The sequence below is a fragment of the Platichthys flesus genome, chromosome 14 (assembly GCF_949316205.1).
Source record: "Platichthys flesus chromosome 14, fPlaFle2.1, whole genome shotgun sequence".
Lineage (NCBI taxonomy): Eukaryota > Metazoa > Chordata > Actinopteri > Pleuronectiformes > Pleuronectidae > Platichthys > Platichthys flesus.
Window position 1 is genome coordinate 23,826,832 of NC_084958.1, and position 22,120 is coordinate 23,848,951.

General features: G+C 47.7%; 1 protein-coding gene across 1 annotated transcript in view; it reads right to left on the bottom strand.

The window, feature by feature from the left end:
- The window catches only part of tmeff1a (transmembrane protein with EGF-like and two follistatin-like domains 1a), a 26,416-nt gene extending 5,765 nt beyond the window's left edge, over positions 1 to 20,651 (bottom strand). The window contains exons 1-6 of the mRNA XM_062404630.1: positions 20,236 to 20,651; positions 8,071 to 8,180; positions 5,630 to 5,759; positions 4,281 to 4,310; positions 1,936 to 2,032; positions 1,080 to 1,228 (exon numbers count right to left, since the gene is read on the bottom strand). Coding sequence (XP_062260614.1) covers positions 1,080 to 1,228; positions 1,936 to 2,032; positions 4,281 to 4,310; positions 5,630 to 5,759; positions 8,071 to 8,180; positions 20,236 to 20,371 — 652 coding nt within the window. The 5' untranslated portion in view covers positions 20,372 to 20,651. The remainder of the gene's footprint in view (positions 1 to 1,079; positions 1,229 to 1,935; positions 2,033 to 4,280; positions 4,311 to 5,629; positions 5,760 to 8,070; positions 8,181 to 20,235) is intronic.
- Between the last annotated feature and the right edge of the window lie 1,469 nt (positions 20,652 to 22,120).

Here is a 22,120-nt window from a genome sequence, read left to right on the forward strand (position 1 = left end):
AGCCGAGAGGAAGACGAGGCCGAGAGGAATACGAGGAGGAGAGGAAGACGAGGCCCAGAGGAAGACAAAGCCGTGAGGAAGACGAGGCAGAGAGGAAGACGAGGCAGAGAAGAAGACGAGGCAGAGAGGAAGGCGAGGCACAGAGTCTGACCCGCTGAGATCTATGAAAGGCTTCAGTCACAGGACAGTTCATTGGCGAGGAGCTGGTCCTGTTTCATATTTCAACCAGGTTACAGCGGCCATTTTCTGAATCTCAACAAGCCAGTGTGATGGGATTTTCCAATTTGGACTCAATAAAGAAGCGATGGAGGATTCAGCAGGTAGATTCATCTGAGGAGGTCGAGACCTGCTCTGGAACCTGGAGGTCAGAGGTCACGAGCAGTGAGGCTGAAAACTGATCCACAGGAATCAAAGTGTTTTCAGGAAGAAGAAGAAGAAGAAGAAGAAGAAGAAGAGGTCTCAGGTAGAAAGAAATAAAAACCTCCTCAAGAAACAGACTGAGGTTCTACAGTGAGATGTTTTTGTTTTGGACTCCTGCTCACTGAACTCTTTCTTTGACAAAACTCATTAATGATGGTTTAATCACATTTATCAAAAGATCTACAATTACATACTGAACATTTCTGTTTGTGTTTTCAGCAGCTCTGTTCAGATGAATTATTAATAATCAAGAAGCCAGACGGAGATCACACCTGTACACGTCTCTAATAAAACCTCTCACTCGGCTCTGCTTCTTTTAAGTAGAATAAAATGTGCCACAGTAAATGTAAAACCGTTTGATTTCACACATATTAAAGTTCGACTGTTTTTTAAGTGGACGTGAAGTCTTTCATTTATATTGAGTTTCATCTTCACTTCCTCTGACCCACTCAAATCTGAGCTGATTGCTCCCCTGCAGAAATCTCACAAGTGGGCCTTACTAAAGACACAGAGACTGTTCATATAGACCCTGGAGTATCACAGATATACGCTTTCATTTCGAGGGAAGAGGTCTTTGTTCCCCCCCGAGCAGCTTCAACCTGCACACAGACCTCATCACCCCCCCCCCCCCCAGGTGTAGTCATGTGTCTCGGTCTTACCGGGGCACCGGCCCAGGTGTTTGACGTCGATCTGCTCCTGCTTCATGCAGGACGCCTCCCGGACCAGACAGGGGTTGTTGTAGGAGTTTCCGTCGGTGGCACACACCGGGTTCTCGTTGTGGCCGCTGCAGTCGATGTTACAGATGCACCTGAGGAGAGGAGTCAGGCATCAGAGCAGCTTCTCACAGTGTGTCACAGGAGCAGCAAAGCAGGAGCTGTCAGCGATTAACCAACAATACGGTTTGAATGGATTCAATCATCGGTCACTTCCAGGTCACACGAGCACACGCAGGTTTGTGTCGGCTCTGATCGAGGTGAGAGAGCGCCTCAGCCTCAGTGTGTGTGTGTTGTTTAAATTTAGTCTTTTTAATCTGGAGACACATCACCTCCAAACTTTTAGAAAAGTCCCCCAGTCGTCATCTTGTCTGCGTAGTGGACCAGGAGGGACAATTCTAGAAACCTGATTTCCCCAAAAGGAAGTAAAACATTGATCATTTCATTCAAGTTGAGGAAATCAGCTGAGAGATCATTTGTTTACAGGTTGGGATCCTCGTTTTCAGAGTACTCAGAGTACTCAGAGAAATCAGAGTACTCAGAGAAATCAGAGTACTCAGAGTACTCAGAGTACTCAGAGAAATCAGAGTACTGCATGTGAGTGTCCTGACCGAAGTCTCAGCTCTTCCAGATGTTTAATTTCAAACCAGATGTTGGGAGTTCTGTTTACTCGTCTTCCTGGTCTGTGAGATATTGTTTGAGGTGTCGGTTCAGTTACTTGAGCCAGTGTGTGATCGGGCCGGGCTCTGGTGCTGAACACCAGCAGAGACCCTCCTGACCTCCGGTGACCTCACTCACTCACCACACGTCCTCCGAGTCCTCGTCACACTCGGCTCCGTATTTACACGTGCTGCACTTGGTGAACTTCTTCCCGACGTCTGATCCTGAACCTTCATCGTCTGGAGAAAACAACAAACTGTGATTAGACAGGAAACGTTTTTTCTTAGAGCCTCATTAAAGATCAATGATTTCCTTTGTCTCTGTGTTTATTAGGAACAAACTCAGAGTGAGTCGTTCGGTAGAATGGACACAACAAAGTATCCTGATTATTTACTGTTTACAGAGGAGACGTCATAATACAAATAAATCAAATTAAAGAAACGCGTAGATGGAATAAAGATAAATCTATAAAAAAGATATAATGATCATATATATCTAACAATAAGCCTCTTTTCAGGCTCACTTGATTTCTCTTTTTTAAACCTGCAGCTAAACTCAGCTTCTGTTCCGGTGAGCGCCGTCGTGCCGTTAACTCTGATGACACCGTTCTGTTTCCAGCCCCGACACACACAACGCGCCTCGCACACGACGCGCCTCGCACACGACGCGCCTCGCACACAACGCACCTCACACACGACGCGCCTCACACACAACGCGCCTCACACACTTTTCCATCAGACTCCTGGAGCTCATCGGCCCAAAGGAAACAGAACCACGCGTTCTCCTGTCGTGACATCATCACTATCATCACCGGTACAGGGGATGCGTTTAATGTCCTCACGCATGACGGTGTCCATTCCCCAGCAGAGAGCGAGTCCCATGATGCATCACGTGTAGTGTTGTTGTAATAGAGGAAACGCTTGGTGCTGAATTTAAACCTGAAATCTCAAATAATCAAACAAAGCAGGCGTCAGCGTCAAGAGCAGCCTGATTGGTTGAGTGGACGGATAGAAGGGAGCTCGATACCAGGGCTCCACTCCCCAATCACTACTGCACTGTGCTCGCACTGTGTGTATGTGTGTGTGTGTGTGTGTGTGTGTGTGTGTGTGTGTGTGACAGATTGACCTGCTGTGTGTGGATGTATTGAACATGCAGAGCTCAGTCGGGCTCGGAGGAGCCGATCGATCGACCAGGATCTGCAGCACAGAGGCTCTTTGTTTCTTTGCTGACTTTGCTGTGGGATGCTGCTTCATACACACACACACACACACATACACACAAACACACTGCCCACAGCTGGATACAATACAACTGCACCACTGATCACACTCCTCATGCGGTTCCTTTTTCCCAAGGCCTCGTTTGAGACTCTTCTAAAAACAGGACTCTGGTTCTTCAGAGCGTTTTTGAGAATTCTGTTTCTATCGACTGAACTGCATCAACAGATTTGTTCAGGAAACATTATTGTAATTGGATTTGATTTTACTTTCTGTTAATGCACGGAATGAAATTACAGCTTTGTTTCTTCCTCTTTGTGTCTTTGCTGTCGCTCAGTAACTGTATCTCCAGCAGTGAAAATCATTTCTTCATTGATTCTATTTTCTGTAACAAAAGCAAGTCGGAGGCTGACGTGAAGGTTCGATTCACTCAGTGGAAAAAACACACGACTGTAAGTTTGGAATCATTTGGTGTGAGCGTCTCGTGCTGTTATTTCACACTTACAAATCTAACACAACTCAAAACTCACTGTAGGAGTGAGAGTGAAAGATTGTGTGTCTCTGTATGTGCTGGTTAAACCTGCACTCTGACCGATATCTGAAAAGATATGTGGTGCAGATGATGGATGAGTGACTGGTGGAGGAAATCACGCAGTGCAGTTTACTGGTACTAAAGTCAAGAAGAAGAATCCACATCGTTAACTCTCAGTCATGTCCAGCTTCCTGTTTGAGAAGCAGCCACAGTGTCACGTGTTGTGAGTCGGCAGGCCAGCACATGTTTGGAGAGAAGAAGACAAACAGAGTCCAGACATTTAATAATTTCTCTCCGAGGCTCGACCGGTCCATCGCCTGCGGGAGCTCACTGGCTCGTTGACTCCGCCCACACGCAGATGGTGGAGAGACCGTCTCTTCGGAGGCCACTTCCAATTAAACCCCCCCGACGGCCATGTTTAACAGCAAACACTGCGGCCGGCGCTCCCAGATGGTCTCCAAATGTCTCTGTCGCCAAATTTGGCAAGAATGAGTCTTTCAGCTCGAGTTAATTCAGAGAATGAAATCCTCCACGTGGTCTTTATTAGAGAAGTTAATATTCAACGAGGGGGCTGCGGCGTATAGAGACACAGAGGACGATCACAAGCTTGATCCTCAGCACTGATTTGTTTGTGGAGGGCAGGTGAAGATTCAGCTGTAATTGATTTTGTTTGATTTCCACTCGCAGCAGAAGAGAAGTCGCAAATCAAAGCTTTAAAAAAAAAAAACACACACTCACCTTCTCCGTCTCCTGAACCGGAGCCAGGATCTGTGAAGACACAAGAGACACAACAACCATCACTCAGACTGTTATTAAGACACACACACACACACACACAAACACACATGCAAGAAGCATGAAGTTAATCAATCAATCACTTCATCAACCAATCAGTCAATAGGTGAAGAGAGGTTAGGATGCAGTTAGCTTAGCTTAGCATAAAGAGAGGCAGCAACATTCAATAACACAATTTAAACACACTGGTTTTATGACTCTGTTTTGACATGAGCAGATTGTTAATCCTTCTTGAGTCACATCAACACAGACATGTGATAACGTCCCAGTCGTCCCAGTCGTCCCAGTCGCCCCAGTCGTGCACTGCAGCAGATCCCATTGGCTCCGAGGTGCAGCTCCATTAGGAAATGAACTCTTACAGGAGACGTGAGTTAAGAGATGGACGCGGCTTCGTCCAATGAAATTTCACCTTTAGCTGCGGCACTTCTTCACAAAGTCATCCTGAGGTTTTCTATTTTGTTGAAAAGGAGGCAGCACTGAGTGTGTGTGTGTGTGAGTCTGTGTGAGTCTGTGTGAGTCTCTCAGGGGCATTTCCAGGAAGTATTTTGTGTCTTTCTCAAACATTTTTACTGATTTCTGAGAATAATTCATGGATTTTGATTCAAATAAATAACGTTCACAGGACTGGTATTCATGAGTGAGTGTAAAAATCAGGATCTAGTGAATTTTTATTGTGGAGATGAAATCTACTGAGTGACGTCCTCGTTAGTTTCATGAATTATATTTCTCTCTCTCTCTCTCTCTCTCTCTGGGGCTGATGTGGCGGTTCCGACCTGTGCTGACCTGTGATCACCCCCCCGTCTCCTGTGACCGTCTCTCTACGTCTCCTCGTCGGCTGCTGCTCAGGGAAACTGACTCGAGTATCACAGCCGCCGAACGCTCCAATTACAGGAAGCATAAATCTCAGGCAGAGGAAATTGCAGGAGGACGGGAGCGCGGTGAGGGAAGCGGAGGGCTGATCCCGGTGTAACGGGTAATAAGAGCAGATCGCCAGGCCCCCCCCGGGGAAATCAGACCTCCTCCCCTGCAGACGGAGCTGACGCCTCTACCACCACCTCTGCCCTGCTGTCACTATAGGTTTCTCAGAGTGGGATGTAGTTGAGATGAAGCAAACATATGTTAGAAGATTCCAACTTAGTTTATGTTTGTCTCTTTTCTCACATGCACGTCCCCCCCCCCCCCCCCCCCCCAGCACCTGTGGTCCCCTCGGAAAAGATGTGATGCAGCCCTTCAAACCTCTGGCCTCAAACCAGTCAGAGTGAGTTCAGGGCTGTGGTTCCTGGCAGACTCACCGGCGGAGCAGGGGCCGTCGGACACCCGGGAGATGAGTCTCTGCTGTTTGCAGGACGCCTGGCGCCTGTAGCACTCGTTCTGGTAGGTGTCGCCGTTGGAGCCACACACAGGGATGTAGTTTTTGTGACACTGGAAAATCAAACACAATCGAATGTTAATTAACTGGTGCTGGTGGCTCCCAGCGGGGGGGCCAAGGGACCACTTCAACTCTTTGACCCAAACATTCACTCCTCATCGAACTGGAGTAAAGAGGAAGATACAGAAAAACAACAGAGTTAATCCGTTGAACCTTTAGTCCGAGTGGACGTTTGTGTTGAATGTGAAGTGTCGGATTTAAAAACATAAACTGAGGCGTTCAAAGACCAAAACAGCCAAACTGGAACTCATCGGAGGTCAGAGGTCAGAGGTCAAGACTTCAGCGGCTCCTTTCTGACCAGAGTCTCAAAGACGTCAGAGCCCAGAGGTAGAAGTTCATCGAGAGGAGCCACAGAGATGAACGAGGCCCGGATGAGAAGAAGCTGTCAGTTCTATAACACGTGTGACTGGTTCAGCAGCCAGAGGAGGATCATGGAGCCTGAGAGCAGCTGACCGACTCTGCTTCAGACTGCTGCCAAGGACACATATCAGCCTTCACCGATCCATATTCTATTAACTCACAGACATCAATCATTCAGCAGCGGTGCCCTGCAGGGACGACCTCAGTGACCTCTGCTACAGACACTCTCACTCTGTTGCTTTACAAACTGTACGAATGAAATCCACTGCAGGGACAAACCGGGGGGGGGGGGGGGGGCATCCAGATGACGGGGGCATGGGGACAGATCCTGAGCTCAGAGCAGAGTGAGGTCGAGCAGCAGGACGTCCTCTCGCTTCTTATCTTCAAAGACGCCAGCGCTCGGTTTGTCTCCATCATGTCCAAACTCCAGCTGAGACAGGGGGGGGTTCTTCATGGATGTGAAGAAACGAAGCGTCATCAGCCTTAAAGCTTTTTTCACAACAACAAAGAAAGAATCCTTCTTCAGATCCATGGAGAAACATCAGTGGAGGACAGACCAGGACAAAATGAACAGTGTTTCTTCTCGTCAGTGCTTTGAGTTGGCATTAATAATATAATAAAATGTAAATCATCCTCATCATCCTGCAGCAGGATGGTTTTGATTCTCCAGGGATCAGCAAACAGGACCTGGAAAGATGCGGTTCCACTTCTGCATCATGCTTTGTTTCTTTTATACCAAATCTAAATTAACACTTTTAACACAGTTCCGTAGCCTAAACAAGTTCTTCTATCTTAAAGAAAAACACAAAACGAGAACATTCTTGTGTTTTCTGAGAACTTCTCCTCAGAGCTCACGTTGGTGAAGATGCTCAGCTCTTCAGATCACAGCTCAGGAGAAGCTCCTCCTCAAGTTGCCTCAGAAACTTCTTCTCAAGTTTAGTTGACTGTTCACATTCTGGTCAGGTTCTACACATGCCTCTGATCTGGGGAAACATCGGGCTCGGATAGAAAATCAAACCCGACTCACTAACTGGAGCCTTTCCAGCCACTGGGCTCCTCCCCTTGTGACATCACAAAGCCCAGCTCTCTGAACCTATCGGTGGAGACTGGGTTTGGTCGACTGCAGCGTCGAGGTGGAAATCCTCAGCCGCGATGTCGACTGTTTATTTATCAAACTATGTTTTATATCACAAAAAGCACAAGAACATCTTGATAACATGTTTACAAATTAGATTATCACTGAACCACAGGTGTCGGTTCTGGTTCTTTCACTTCTTCCTCTGCTGTTTGCTTGATCGCTGGTTCATGACAGATTTATTCAACTGGACAGGAATCACACAAACAGCCGCTGCACCACATATAAAACTCTTCCTTAGCTGCTCTCAGACCTGCACTGAGCTCCAGAGATCCTCTGGAGATGCTCTACCTGACCCCTGGTGTAAAACCTGCTGAAACTCTGGAGGAGTTGATCTAAGAAGGAGCGGCACACGAAGAAGACACCAACGAAGACGTGAACAGAGTTTATGGTCCAGTGTGGATGTGATGTGATGAAGAAGACGTGATGGAGAAACTTCTGCTGCTTCATGTGTGAAAGACCCAATTCCACGAACATCCACCAGAGAGATGAACAACAGCTGAAGAGGCGATCGCTGCAGATTTGAAGAATCATTTCACACTCAACAGTCTCAGGATCCTGCAGAACGAAGGAGGAGTCACCTGCACCTTCATAGAACAGACTGGGTTACTGTTCTATGTTTCTACTTTATGTTAATCCGCCACAGAAAATAGTCCCCTGAAAAACAACAGTGAGCATCGGTTCTGTTTATATAACTGAGAACCAAAAGGGAAACTTAATAGTTGTGAGGTGTCTTTACAGGTTTACATCCTCAGTGGGAACCAGTGGGTTCAGTTTCACCAGTGAAGAGGAGATCATGAAGAACCTACCTGGAACTGGCAGACACATTTGAGCTGAGCGCCGTCGTCCCTGCAGACGCCTCCGAAGCGACAGGAGGAGTCATCGCACACCCGCAGGTCGCTCTTCTTCTCCGACAGGTCTGCAACACACACAGAGGGAGCAGTGAGCAGACAGTGTCGTGGACATCGGGTAAATATCTGGGATACAGGCGCCACCATCTTTGCTCTGCTCCTGGAACAGAACCTGGAACCATGTCGGGACCGGACCAGCAGACCAGCAGACCAGCAGCTGATGGGAGGAGGGTTTGAACCCGGTCAAGTCTCCCCTGAAACCTGCAGCTGATCCTGAGACAGTCCTTCAGTTTGATTAGTCATCAGCTCACAGAGCGTCACTACACACACACACAAACAGACACACACACTCACTGCTGGCACCTTGTGTGTAGGGGGGGGGGGTCATGTCTTGTCTGATAATGACAGACCTCAGTGCCTTGAAGTGTCCACATGTCCTCTGAGATGAGAGACAGAGTCCTGTGTGTTTAAAGCTGAGTTGACTTTGAAGATAAAGACCTGTAATGACTGATCGTGGACGTCCTCCACTTCTAGACACGTCCACCACTGGCCTCAGTAACAACCGGGCACAAAACAAAACCCTGAAGCCCAGCAGCTGGAGGGGGGGGGGGGGGGGCAGGACGGAGACGCAGCAAACAGAGGAAACTAATCTTCAGATTTGAGCAGCGAGGAAATTAAACACAAATTAACGAGGTCAGGAAGAAGAAACGAGATAAAACACCAGAACTTAAAATGATGAAGAAACGTTTTAACTCAACTCGACTGTCTGTGTGTGTGTGTGTGTGTGTGTGTGTGTGTGTGTGACCGGGAGGTGAGTGGGTTCTGTTTCCTGGCTGCAGGTTTCAGAGAGCCCAGTTTCTTAGAGCCAGACAGTTTCATGCTGAACAACAATCAGCCTCCAGCTGGCGACAAACACAAATGCAAATTAAATTGTTTGTGTGTTTGGACCAAAGGAAACAAACCACAGTGTGTTTCCAGTCTGAAATGTGTGTGTGTATGTTGTGTGTGTGTGATGCTGGCTGGTGCTGATGTATCTTTGTGGATCTGTGTGTGTGTGTTTGTGTTGTGCTAATATATTTACAACAGAAACACAGATTTGAAATGCACATAATTTGGCCTTTTGGATCAGAGCAGAACTAAAGAAGCTGACCTTCGACACTCTGCACATCCTTTAGCACAGACAGGCTGCAGCAGAGTGTGTGTCTGTGTGTGACACACACTCTGTGTCAAACTCCAGCGTCACAGATGCATGATGGGCCTTCAGGTCCCGTCCACGCTCAGAGACACACATGTTCATGTGTCATGAGGACTAAAGGACTGGAGAGCGTCCTGTGTGTGAAGCTTCAGAGCTGAAGGCTGGAGGTATGAACTGAAGCTGTGAGGAGCCTTCACACACCATCACCCTCCGTCAACACAATGACAACATCTTCCTGTTGTCGCACAACTGCTGCACCCAAGTGGGTCATCGTCCTGACGGGGGAGGGGACGATGCTGATTGGAGGCTGAACTGATTCTCAGGTCCTGAAGCGTGAGACAGACGTGATCTTAATGTCACCCAGCCTCCCTGAGTCTAAGATGTCAATCCGGTCATAGTTTGACAGAAACAGCGAGAGAGCGACTCACTAACTGGAAGCTGGGTCCTTGGTGTCCATCAGCACAGAGAGGACTTGTGTCTCGCACCAGGTGGACAGTACAAGAGGACATGTTTGTTTTCATTCTGAAGTCACGTCTCACCACGAGAGTCTCAGGAATCGTTCAAACGTGTGTGTTCTCACGTCAGGGCCGGATCCTGGATCTGATTAACAAGGTTTTATCTGTGGTGATTTGAAAGTCCTCTCAGGAGGAGCAGCCGCTTCCTGCTGCGGCGACTAATTACAACAGAGTCTGACAGAACACGGGTCCGTTCACACCTGCTCGACATCACAGTCCACAGGGGGAGGGGCCTAACACACACACACTGACACACACACACACACACACACACTGACACACACACACACACACACACCCACCCACCCACACACACACACACACACCCTGAGGGAGATATCGACAAGCAGCAGGACTGCAGGTTTCACTTTCATCATATCTAGATAGATGGATGGGGAGATGTACTTTATTGATCCCAGTTTGGGAAGTGATTGTGTTACAGCAGCATCAAGGGCAAGTTCAAAAAGATCAAAGGAAAAGTTTAAAAACAAAAGATGACGAAAGACACAAGCGTAAAAATTGCATGTCTAAAATAAATATATATTTCTATGTAAAAAAAATAAGTGATAATGAATATACTATGTGCAAAAAATGAATTTATATAAATTCACAGTCATTGCAGGAACTAATCCCAGAGTTGTTGTGTGGATAGAAACTACCAGAGGGGAGAGTTACACACAGTTCAGACTCATGACACTCAATGAGGTCACTGTGGCCTTGGACCAATCACATCTAACACGGGTCCAAATCTGAAGATCAAAGGTTTCATGTTCATGTTTTTCTCCACCGATCTCTGTCTGTGTCTCTCATGTCTCAAGAAGTGTCCATTGAATATTAATAAACTGACTGAACGTCTCTTTGAGCAGGTCGGTGCTTCAGATGAGAGAAGAAGAAGATGATCCAGAGCAGAGGCTGGAGGAGAGGAAACACATCTGGAGTCCGGTTCCACGTCTGCAGATCATTTGAATGAAGCCGAAGCTCTGTTGTGTTTTTCTAAACAACGCGTCACTGCTGCTGGTGTTATAAGACCCCCCCCCCCCCCCCCCCCCCCCCCCAGATGTGTGGTATGTTGAGTCGGATGAAGACTAAACGTTGTGCATCGCTCGACTCCCGCTGTTCCTGGATCTGTATTAAACGTCCTGGCCGCAGCAGCTGGATGAGTTTCTGTGTGAAGAGCTTTTCTCTCTTCTCTTCTGCTGCTTGAATAAAACATGAAACAGTCCGCGCCTCCTCCTCCTCTTCCTCCTCCTCCTCCTCCTCCTCGTTGCTATGGGAAAGCATCGCTGACGTCCTTCCTTTTCTTTCTCAGATTCTTTGTTTTAGTTTTTCTTCAGATGTCGGCTCCAGCAGCAGCATGAGGCTCAGTTTGATAAAAGTGTGACGAGTCTTTATTTTAAGAACATCTGTGATGAATCTTCAGGGATCTGAGTTATAATATCTATAATCCACCTGACTGAAGCGTCCCAGCAGCTGATTCTCATCGACATCACTGACATGAGGCGGCTGATCCACGCACCTGGAACCACTGAGCAGACGTTTCTTCAGGTTCTAAGTGTCCTGACGTTTAGGACAGGTGTCCCACAAGGCTCAGTCCTCGGTCCTGCTCTCCAGGACAGATGTTGAATCAACGATATGAAACTTTTCCACCTGAAAGCAGCAGCTGGATGAAAGGGAGTCTGATGTGTGAGTGTGAAGATGATGGAGTTTCCTCCTTCTCTCCCTGAGCGTCTGTTCTCTGTGACTCTGCTGAGTGGGTTCCATCTCCTGAGAGAACAACTGACTGAGAGTCACAGACACAACCAGCTGCAGCTGAAGAGTGAAGCTGAAATGAGATCAGCTCAAAACACTCTGAAGTTATTAAAAACCAGAGTTAATTTAGCCTCAACACAAAGTGCAGAGATGGATTTGGTTTTGTTCTCTTGCAGCCAAACACAACCTCAGGATCCAGCTCCAGTGAATCTTGTGAATATGTCGCAGGACAAAATGTCATTTTTATAACATTTCAATTGTTGATGTTCGATAAATGAAATGTTGTTAATGCATAAACTGAACCTTCAACCCTGACAGTGCCTCTGGGCAGATGCTGCAGAAGGACCTGCTGTCTAATTACCCCCCTGCCTTCTTCCTCCCCTCCTCCTCCTCCCCCCCCCCTCCTCCTCCTCCCCCCCCCCCCCCCCCTCCTCCTCCTCCTCCTCCTCCTCCTCTGTAACTGCAGCTCATTTGTCCAGGTCTGTGTTTAGTTGTTTTTCCCTGGAAGGCAGATGGAGCTGCCGGCGGCCTCTCGGCTGGTTTGGCTTCATCAGCTGCTGCTGCAGACTGATCTTCACCTGGAGGCAGCGGCTTGGATGTTTTATTCATGTGCAGCAGATCACAGCGACACAGAGACTCTGTCCAGGTTCATCCTGGAGTCTGACGCCGAGGCAGAGCAGGAAGTAATTGACCTCCAGGGAAGAGGCTCTTACCCAGGCCGGGACACGCGGCCCTGCTGCCAGTTGTGTTGGTTACTAACCAGACAGTTAAGATCCTCATCAACTGCAACACAGTTCACTGCTTACAGATACAAAATGATTCCTCACAGACCTGGAAACCTCAACAACTGTTCTCTGCTAAGGCAAGAATCAAAGTGCATGAGGAGTGAGGGTGAGCGTCCTGACGGCTTCGTGTTCACGAGGCCGTCCTTCTCCTGTGAAGACTCCTCGGTAGAGTCCAGTAAATCAAATCATCTCTTCTGGAGCCACACGTTAGAACCTCAGGGTGTGTCTGTAACGATCGACAGCTCTGAGACCAGCTCTCACTTTCAAATTTCAAATTCAAAGAATGATTAGTTGGGAGTTGTTTCCTTTTGTTGTAAAGAGCCGCTTCACCTCAAACCTTCTTTCTCTGCTCAAAAAACACAGCCTCAGTGCTTCAGACATTTATTCAATTCAAACACCAAGCATCTAAATCAGCACATCGACCAAACACAAACTCCTCAGATCAGTATCGTTCTGATCTGGGACCTGTTACACCTGGTGAAGTCCAGCACCGAGCTGCAGAGCGCCACCTGCTGTTCTCCACTAACACCTCTCTACAATGGGATGATCTGAGGTCTGAACGTGGTATTATGGTTTGTTAAAGGTTTAGGCTGAATCCCTCTTTGTTGGCCCGTTGTGTTCCAGGCCGGCTCGGGAGCAGCGGGGGGGCTGTGACAGATCTCGGGTTGTTTGTGAGCGCGACGTCCACGAGGCTCGTAAACAGTCCCACATGCAGAGAGGCCGTGAAACAGCCTGTGAGAATCGGCTGGAGGACAAAAGCCCTCTGAGTCTGTGCTTGGCTCTGAGGGCCGACTCTCTGAAGAGCCTCAGCACAGAAACAAAGATTTCCTGCAGGTGAATCCCACAGATCAGTGCACAACCTGCAGAGGGGAACTCTGGGCACTGGAAGTTAAGAGCTGAGAGTTAAACCCTGGTTTTATTTTTGACGTTTGTGTGGCAGCACCTGTTCAATATATTTACATCCACTAATCACTCTATTTACATGCAAGTGGGTTCCACAGAATAAAGTGGAAACCAGCAGCGACACGTGAGGAAAACATGGAGAATAAAAATCCTTTGAATGTTAAATATTTGCTCAGAAACTCAGCTTCACCATCGAGCCTGCTCAATTCATCACCTGAAAACTCAGAGTCGACAAAACGACGCCTTGCTCAGATTTACACACTGCCCCTCCCCCCCTGCCCCCCCGCCTCAGTGCACCACTGAATGGACTCAGCCGAGGAGTCGCCGAAGCGACACTAATCAGGTCCCATTCCAATTCTGGGCACAGCAGAGGACACCAGGCCCCGGTCCACCAGCTCACCCAGGAAACCAGCAGGTGATTTGCACTTGATGCATTTTAATTGGTGCACAAAGAGATCCGAGCTGTGTGCATCGTGTGCAGTGAAATGCATCCCCCCCCCCCCCCCCGCAGCAGCCTTCCACTCTGCTGTGCATTCACACGAGCTGACTAGTCTTTGTCCGTCCACGGTCAATGGGCGGGGGGGGGGGGGGGGGCTAACCCTGAGTGTTGCGGTGGCTAACGGCTCCTCAGACACCCTGCAGAGAAGATGAGCTCCTGAGGTTCACATGTTCGATGTGGAAGTGAAGACGTGACCTTTGTCACTGAAACTGAATGTTTTAATGAATGGATTATATTTATATAAAAAGGGTAATTAAGCTGAATCTCTTCTTGGTTTAAGGGATTTAGGGATAAATACAGATCATGACTGAACAACCAAAGTTAAAACCACCCTGAGTTAAGTAACGTTAATTAAAAAAGAGTTTTTAATGGGATAGTTAATAGATTATATTTAATGAAAGGATTTCTAATTGGATTTCATTACTTCACTGGTTTTATTAGAGAAAAAACAAAGGAAGGTTAAGAATCTAACAGTAAAACCACTTTTCAATTTGCAGCTTGACTTTGATAATAATATGTTTTTTATGGGTTAAGATGAAAACAGGAATATTGACCACACAAAAGATTGGACTGATTATTATTATTGAATATAAGGTTATTCTAAAGTGTTTCTTCATGTTTAAGGAGGTTGAAAACATTATGATTCAATATAACCAGACATAAAATACACTGTGTCATTGAAATTGATACAGTAATTCATAGATTCAAATATAATTAGGCATTTGCATCTCCGACTTTCACTATGCATCAGAAAGTTACATTTCTACAGCTGCGTTCTCACAGAGTGTCAAAGTAACACTCAATATATTAATATAAAGAAATTGTAAAATTGTAAGAAATTCCAATTATTCCAATTCATTAAAGTCCTCCTCTAATATGAACCTCAATGAAAAATTAAAACCCTTTCACTCTAATTCAGAAGTGACTTTATTGTTACTTCACTTTTATGGGATTTTATTCAGTTAAAAAACCTTTATCCAGAACCCCACAGTGAACAGAGTGGTATCTACTAATTAATCTATTCATTTATCCCCATAGAAAATGAATATAAACTCGTTATTCTCTTTGAATTAGGAGCTTATAGTTAAGATATTTAATTGCTTTCTTCATATGGTTGAATTCTCGGTTTGGAAACAGCTTCTTGATGCTCACAGCGACCTGACGCTGATGATTCACATGTTTTGGGCTTGAGTCTTTGTCTTAAGGAAACTTGGAGCTTCTCAAGCTGTCGGATTTTAGCTTTAAAAGGAAAACAGGATTGTTCTCAGCAGCAGAGAGCATAACCAGTAAGAGAGAGAATGAACACATGGATCCTCACAGGCTGTCATTAGATGGACGACAGACCTGCAGAGAATAACTGACTCTGGAACCTCTCAGCCTCTTTCAGCTCCTGGTGTCGGTTCTGGTTGAACATTCTGGTTCAGATAACAACCAGTGATGAAGCCACTGACCATGAGCAGCAGAGACCAGCTGCTGAACGTAGTGACGCATGTAACAGCTGAAGAATCTGAGGTTCCCCTCGGGAGGTGGTGGAGACCAAACTCAGGGATAAAGAGAGGAATCGCAGGATGCAACGCCACCAGGTGGACAGATTAACCAACTGCATTCATACAGACTGAGCCAATGTGGTTGTTACCTGCAGGATGATGCACAACCCTTCCTGTGAGTTCTGCATCAGCATTTTGGCAGCGGTGGATTTTGGCGTCTGAGTCAGACTTTTAGTCAGATCAGTTTCTGCACTTCAGTCCTACAGCCTCTGTTGTGTGTACTTTGTGTTCTTCACGACACTGTGTGGACAGTTGCCTCAGCTCCACCAAGACAAACGACTGCACTGTCACTTCTCCAGAGATATAGGGCGATCCTGGCTCGCTGCAGCTCAGAGACACAGTCTGCTGCTCCATCCATCCGGTCGAGGAAACCAGAACTAAATCAGCTTTTATTTAGCATTTTGATGAGCCCTTGTTTTTATGGAGTCTGTGTTTCACAGCGAGGATCGGTCTTTGTAGAGCAGCAGCAGCAGCGAGGAGGCCGAGTCGCTCTAACTCTGACAAATGAGGCCTCTGCAATTCCCCCCCCCCCTTCATAGAGCTGCCATTCAGCCTAATCTACAGAGCAGTCCATGCCTTCAGTATTACCTTGTGTAATTGACGGCCCACATATTAAGCCAGTGTGATAGAAATCTTTTTATTTTCTCAGCTCAGCTGGAGCTTGTCACCAAATCTTAATTGTGGCTTTAGTTAGACCCAAACGTCCAGGAAGATAAAGACGTGTCAGAGTGTGAAGCAGAGAAAGTCAGAATGAGCAGATGTGAGAACTCAACAGGAGAAACAAACTAAAGAGGAAAACTCATCCTGCTCTTGAGGAAGTGGGGATGAAAAGGCCTGATGTTAAATTTGATTTGACGATAAAACTATATAGGGAATCTTTACACCTTGTTTCAGAGCTTCAAGCAGAAGAAGAAGAAGAAGAAGAAGAAGAAGAAGAAGAAGAAGAAGAAGCTGCAGTCTTCACCTCCAACAACAGAATGTCTGAACCACGAGGATGTTGCTGCATTTGAACTAGCGTGTAGTAGTGTAGTACTATAGTACTGTTGTGTACTGTAGTACTGTAGTTTTGCAGTTCTGTGGAGTATTGTAGTACCGTGGAGTACTGTGGAGTACTGTAGTACTGTGGAGTACTGTTCCTGAAGGTGCTGAAGCTGATTGTTATACTACCAGGATGTTAAAACGAGAGACTACCCCCCCCCCCCCAACTGAGAACACGCCCACGTCAGACGCCTCTACAAACCAATCAGAGTCGAGTATAGGTAGACTCCTCCCACGTGGGGGCTGACGACACGACGTCCAGGTGTGAAGTGTCTGTGATTGTGTCTTCAATGTGAAGTGTCTGTGATCGTGTCTTCAATGTGAAGTGTCTGTAATCGTGTCCCTCTCATGCTCACTCAGTGGATCTGACCTCAGAGCAGCCGAGCGTCCAGCCTGGGACAGACAGCTGTGGGTTCCCCTGAGCAGCACCGTGACTTTACAGCCTTCATCCTCCAGGTTTAATTAAACTCCAAGAGCCAGCTCTGATTCACAGAGTCCACATCCCGTCGACACACAGCTCTCACTGCCTCCTGAAAGACAATTAAAAGCGTCCGTCCCCCTGTCGCGCTGCAGATTATCGGTTTGCCCTAAACGCCGCCGGCAAAACCGATCGGTGGATAATTCCCTCTGAGCCGGAGAGCAGCAAAAAGACATCAGAAGAAAACCACAAGGACAGGTTGGTCCAGTGTTCAGAGGACTGATCTGTCCTGCACACTGGGTCACAGAGTCCCTCAGTCCAGAGCACCTCCCCCCCCATCACAGCTTCTTAAAGCAATAACAACAACCACAGCAACAAATCCACTTGACGCTGACATGTTTGAATATCTTCCAACAGTCTGCAGCTGATCTCAGAGGTGAACGTCCTCCTGCTGCCTCCATCCTCGTTTGCTCAGAGGCACCGAGGCAGAAGAATAGACGCTCCATTCGTTTACCCTCTGATTCCCCAGCAGGCCGCGGGTCCTTCTCAGGAGTTCTCTGACAAATTATCTGTGAGGCGTCGATATATCAGCAAGTCCCGGTCAGGTAGAGCAATGTTATTTACACTTAAGAGTTTCACCTCCCACAGCAGCCCCCCCCCTCCTGTTAAATGGCCTGAGTGTAACTTGTAAACAGCGTCGACAGAACATCAATATTCATCTGCAGCTCTGGTAACGTCACGACTCCTGAAGTTTTAATCAGCTCGGTGCAGACGCCGGTTTCCTTCCGGAGCGTCACGGTGGGAGTTGAGGAGGTCGAGGAACCTGGACGAACCCCAGAGCGTCCTGGAGACTCTGTGAGAGCGCCCCCAGGAGGCGGGAGTTTAACAGCACAGCAGAGGACTTCAGTTATCTTGGTTGAATAATAAGCTCCGTCCCGACTGTCCCCGGAATCTAATCTGACTCTTCGCCTGCTTCAGGAAACTTTACATTCACACATCTTCAGGCGACTCTTCAGTAAGAATAGCACCAGAGCAGAGTTCTGACTTCTTCTCGCCTCACAGCTTCACCCTGTAGCTGTCGGGCTGTTTCCAGGCGCTCGGCCAAGTCCTCTGAAGAGATTTACTACAGGACGTGAAGCTGTGTCACTAAAGAAGAGGAAATCCACTCAGGTAAAACAACATTCCTGTGAGAAGAGTCCGTGGCCAACCCCCCCCCCCCCCCCCCCCTCAAGCAGTTCTAAACAAACTTCCCTCGTGTCACTGCACACCTATTTAAAGACGTTGAGAAGTTGTTATTCATCCATCTGTCATAATGATAATCAACCATAATATTTTACTATCCCAGGTAGACTCACCACAAGCAAATAGATGTTATTCTCCAGTAGAAGCTACAAGTCAGTATGGTATCAACTGGGTTCTGGGAAAAGAACTACACTACCCACAATCCTCAGGTGCTAAAGCAACGGCTGTGACCTCCTTATCTATACAGACCATCACTGACTGTATCCACAGACCATCAGAGCCGTCCCTCCTCCAGTTTACTGAGCATCAACCCATTGAAGTGTCTCAGGTGATGACCTCAGCACAGCGCTCTGTGGCAGGGGGCGTGCACGGAGCGGCCGCCGGTATCAAGCCGGCGTGTGGATCCTTAGGAAACGCTGCTGGTCTCAAACAGCTCAGAGTCAATGAGCGGTGCATTAATAAAACAGGAGGATTGTAGAGTGACAGCTAACACTCAATTACATGACTGATGTTTTCTAATACTGAATATTTAATAAAAGCTCTAAAGAGAGAACTGTACAGCAGCATAATGAAGTCATGGATATTATATATTAATGCAGCCGGATACATGCATGATAGTTAATATGATTCCCGTCCGGATGCAGTGCAGGAGTATTAACAAACACTATTACAGCTCTACATTTGTTTTCTTTTAAGAGTGAAAAGAGCTTCAAATCTCATACATTATTAACAATTTCATTTTCATTTGAATATTTGGTTGTTGTTTTGAGGATATATTACATCACTACATTTATCCCAGTAACAGTTACTGGTTAGTTTGCATATTAATATTAACAGTATAACACATTATGAGCTGTTACAGTATTTAAATTCAGCTAAAACGTAAATTTATCAATTATATAAAATATTTCTGTGGGACAGAAATGAAAATGTGTAGTATTTGTTTTATTTTTAAGTCTTTATTTTAATGTTTTACACATCGTTTACACCATGTGATTTAATAATGTAGATTTGCCAGCATGATAGTTTTTAACCTAAAGAGACATTTGCATATTGTTTCTTCACACACGTCGATGTGAGTTTATGTGAGATTGAAATCTAACATTAAAAAGTTAGAACATATAACAGACATAAATCTGTTGTAGTTTCACTTGATAAACAGCGGATCTCAGTTCTGGTCATGATCGATGAGAAGCTTCTGCAGCATCAACACAATAAAGCCAATTAAAACGGGGGGGGGGGGGTGCACTGATTCACAGCTCCAGATTAAATTCAAGGTTTGTCATCTTCCTCACAACGATCCAGATCACATCCCAGAGTCAAACAGGGCCCACGTGTTGTGGACTCATGAGGTTCTCAGATCACATCCCTCCTGAAGAAGACTCGTGAAACATCTGTCCAGAACCCAAACAGCTGGAGAGGACGGGACACTCCACCAACACAACTCTCTCATCGACATCACACAAGCTCTTCTGGTTCATCGTTCATCTATTCATATACTGATTCCACAAATCTCTGTCTGAGCCTGGTGTTGAAACGTTGAAAATGAACAAACACAAACATGTTGAATGAATCTAATGTAAATATATATATTGATTTAGATCAGAGAGAGAGAGAGAGAGAGAGAGAGAGAGAGAGAGAGCCAGCAGAGACATGTGGTCACAGAGCGATGCCTGTGATGACACTCATCAGATACCTGAGGAGGAGCAGAGGTCACACACACAGACACACACACACACACACAAACACACAGAGTCACACACACACACACACACACACACACAAACACACAGAGTCACACACACACACACACACAGAGACACACGGACACAGAGACACAAAGAGACACAAACACACACAGACACACACACAAACACACACACACACAAGAGTCACACACACACACACACACAGAGAGACACACACACACACACACACACACAGACACACACAGACACACACACACACACAGAGACACAAAGAGACACAAACACACACAGACACTCACTCACACACAGATAGTCACACGCTCACACACACTCACACAGACACACACAGACACACACAGAGACACTCCCCCACCTGTGCACTCCTTCCCCTTGCCTCGACACTCACACACACACACACACACACACACACACACACACCCTACCTGTGCACTCCTTCCCCTTGCCTCGACACTCACACACACACACACACACACACACACACACACACACACACACACCCTACCTGTGCACTCCTTCCCCTTGCCTCGACACTCTCCGCTGTGGGGGGGGTAATAAGACGCCTGAGCCTGCGGCAGCTGCAGGGGCGCACACAGCGCGCACACGGCCGCCAGGTACCGGAGCAGCCCGGCGGACACCATGATGACGGTGCTCCCCCCTGCACGCGCTGGATTCACGGCAGGAAACGAGTCAACCGATCGAGGGTAATCCGGAGCGGAGCAGCCCCGGCTGCCGGCCGCACTGTGTCCGAATAGGAGAGCACCGAGCCTGGGGAGAGCAGGCGCAGGGGGTGCGGGGAAGATGGAGGAATGTGCGGGGCGGACGCGTTCAGGAAGCCTCGGGGGCGGACGGGTGTGTCCTGGGCAGCGGCAGCGGCAGCATCCTCACCCTCCGTCAGTCCTCCGTCAGTCCTCCGTCAGTCCTCCGTCAGTCCTCCGTCAGTCCTCCGTCAGTCCTCCGCACCGAAGAGCCGCGTCTCCTCCCGCAGGATTATCTCTGACTGATACACGGGTCCTCCGCCTCCTGATCCCCGGTGATGAAGAGGAGGCGCGGTGCGTGAAGACAGAGGCACAACAAAGAGAGGGAGGGAGGGAGAGGCAGAGGGAGTGGGAGAGGGAGGGGGAGAGAGCGGTAGGGAGGAGAGAGAGAGAGATGGAGAGGGAGGAGAGAGAGAGAGAGAGAGATGGAGAGGGAGGAGAGAGAGAGATAGAGAGAGAGAGGGAGGGGGAGAGAGAGGTAGGGAGGAGAGAGAGAGAGATGGAGAGGGAGGAGAGAGAGAGAGAGAGAGAGAGAGAGAGAGAGAGAGAGAGGGAGGGGGAGGGAGAGAGAGAGAGAGAGAGAGAGAGAGAGAGAGAGAGGGAGTGGGGAGAGAGAGAGAGAGGAGCGAGAGAAAGAGGGGGGAAAGAGAGAGAGAGGAGCGAGAGAAAGAGGGTGGAAAGAGAGAGAGAGAGAGAGAGAGAGAGAGAGAGGGAGGGGGAGAGGGGGGATAGGGAGAGAGAGAGAGAGACATAGGGAGGAGAGAGAGAGGGGGAGAGGATGAGAGAGAGGAAGGGGGAGAGAGGAGAGAGAGAGAGAGAGAGAGAGAGGGGAGACAGTAACAGACACACAGGCCTCAGTAAAGTGCATTAATCAAACAAATTATCAACAAATTAAACCTCAATAATTATCAATATCAGGATTTAAAGCGATAGTTTACCATCATCAATATCTCCTCAGCACCATGGGGGGGAGGGGGGAGGGGGGGGAGCAGAATCCATCACAGAGGAAGTCACTGAATCTTCAAATGTAATAAAACAACAGACAAGAACCAAACAGTCCTGCTCCTGGTGTCCAGTGTCTCCGAGGCTGACGTCCAAACACTGTTTGTGTGATTGTGTGATTGTGTGATTGTGTGTGTGTCTGTGAACGTGAACGTGGCTTCGAGGAGGGTCACAGGGTCATGAGGCTGAAAACCTGTTCTGAGGTCAAGGGTCACATCACCGGTTTGTTTCCTGGAGGTGCCGAGGTCGAAGGAGCTTTATCGAGACTTTACAACCTGGCACCAGAATCCAGAGGGAGGAATCCATGGTCACTGTATCATCATGTGGAGCCCCCCCCTACACAGCTCTGATTGGCTCCTGGCTCCCGACCAGCACGGAGCGGCGGCCTGATGATCAGCTCTCTGGTCGTCCCTCCATCAGGCTCAGGCTTCAGATTGTTCCTGTAGCAGTGGCGGCCCTGCGGAGCTGTTGGTCATGGCTGGTTCCACGCCGCCGGAGCTAACAGCCCCCCCGGGCTCTATCACCGCCTGCCAGACGGCAGAGTGGAGCAGCCCGTTGTAAATCACTCAGAACCTCGATGATTGGGTTCTTCTTGGACGAGTTTAAAGACGTCTCTGGAGGCAGCACACA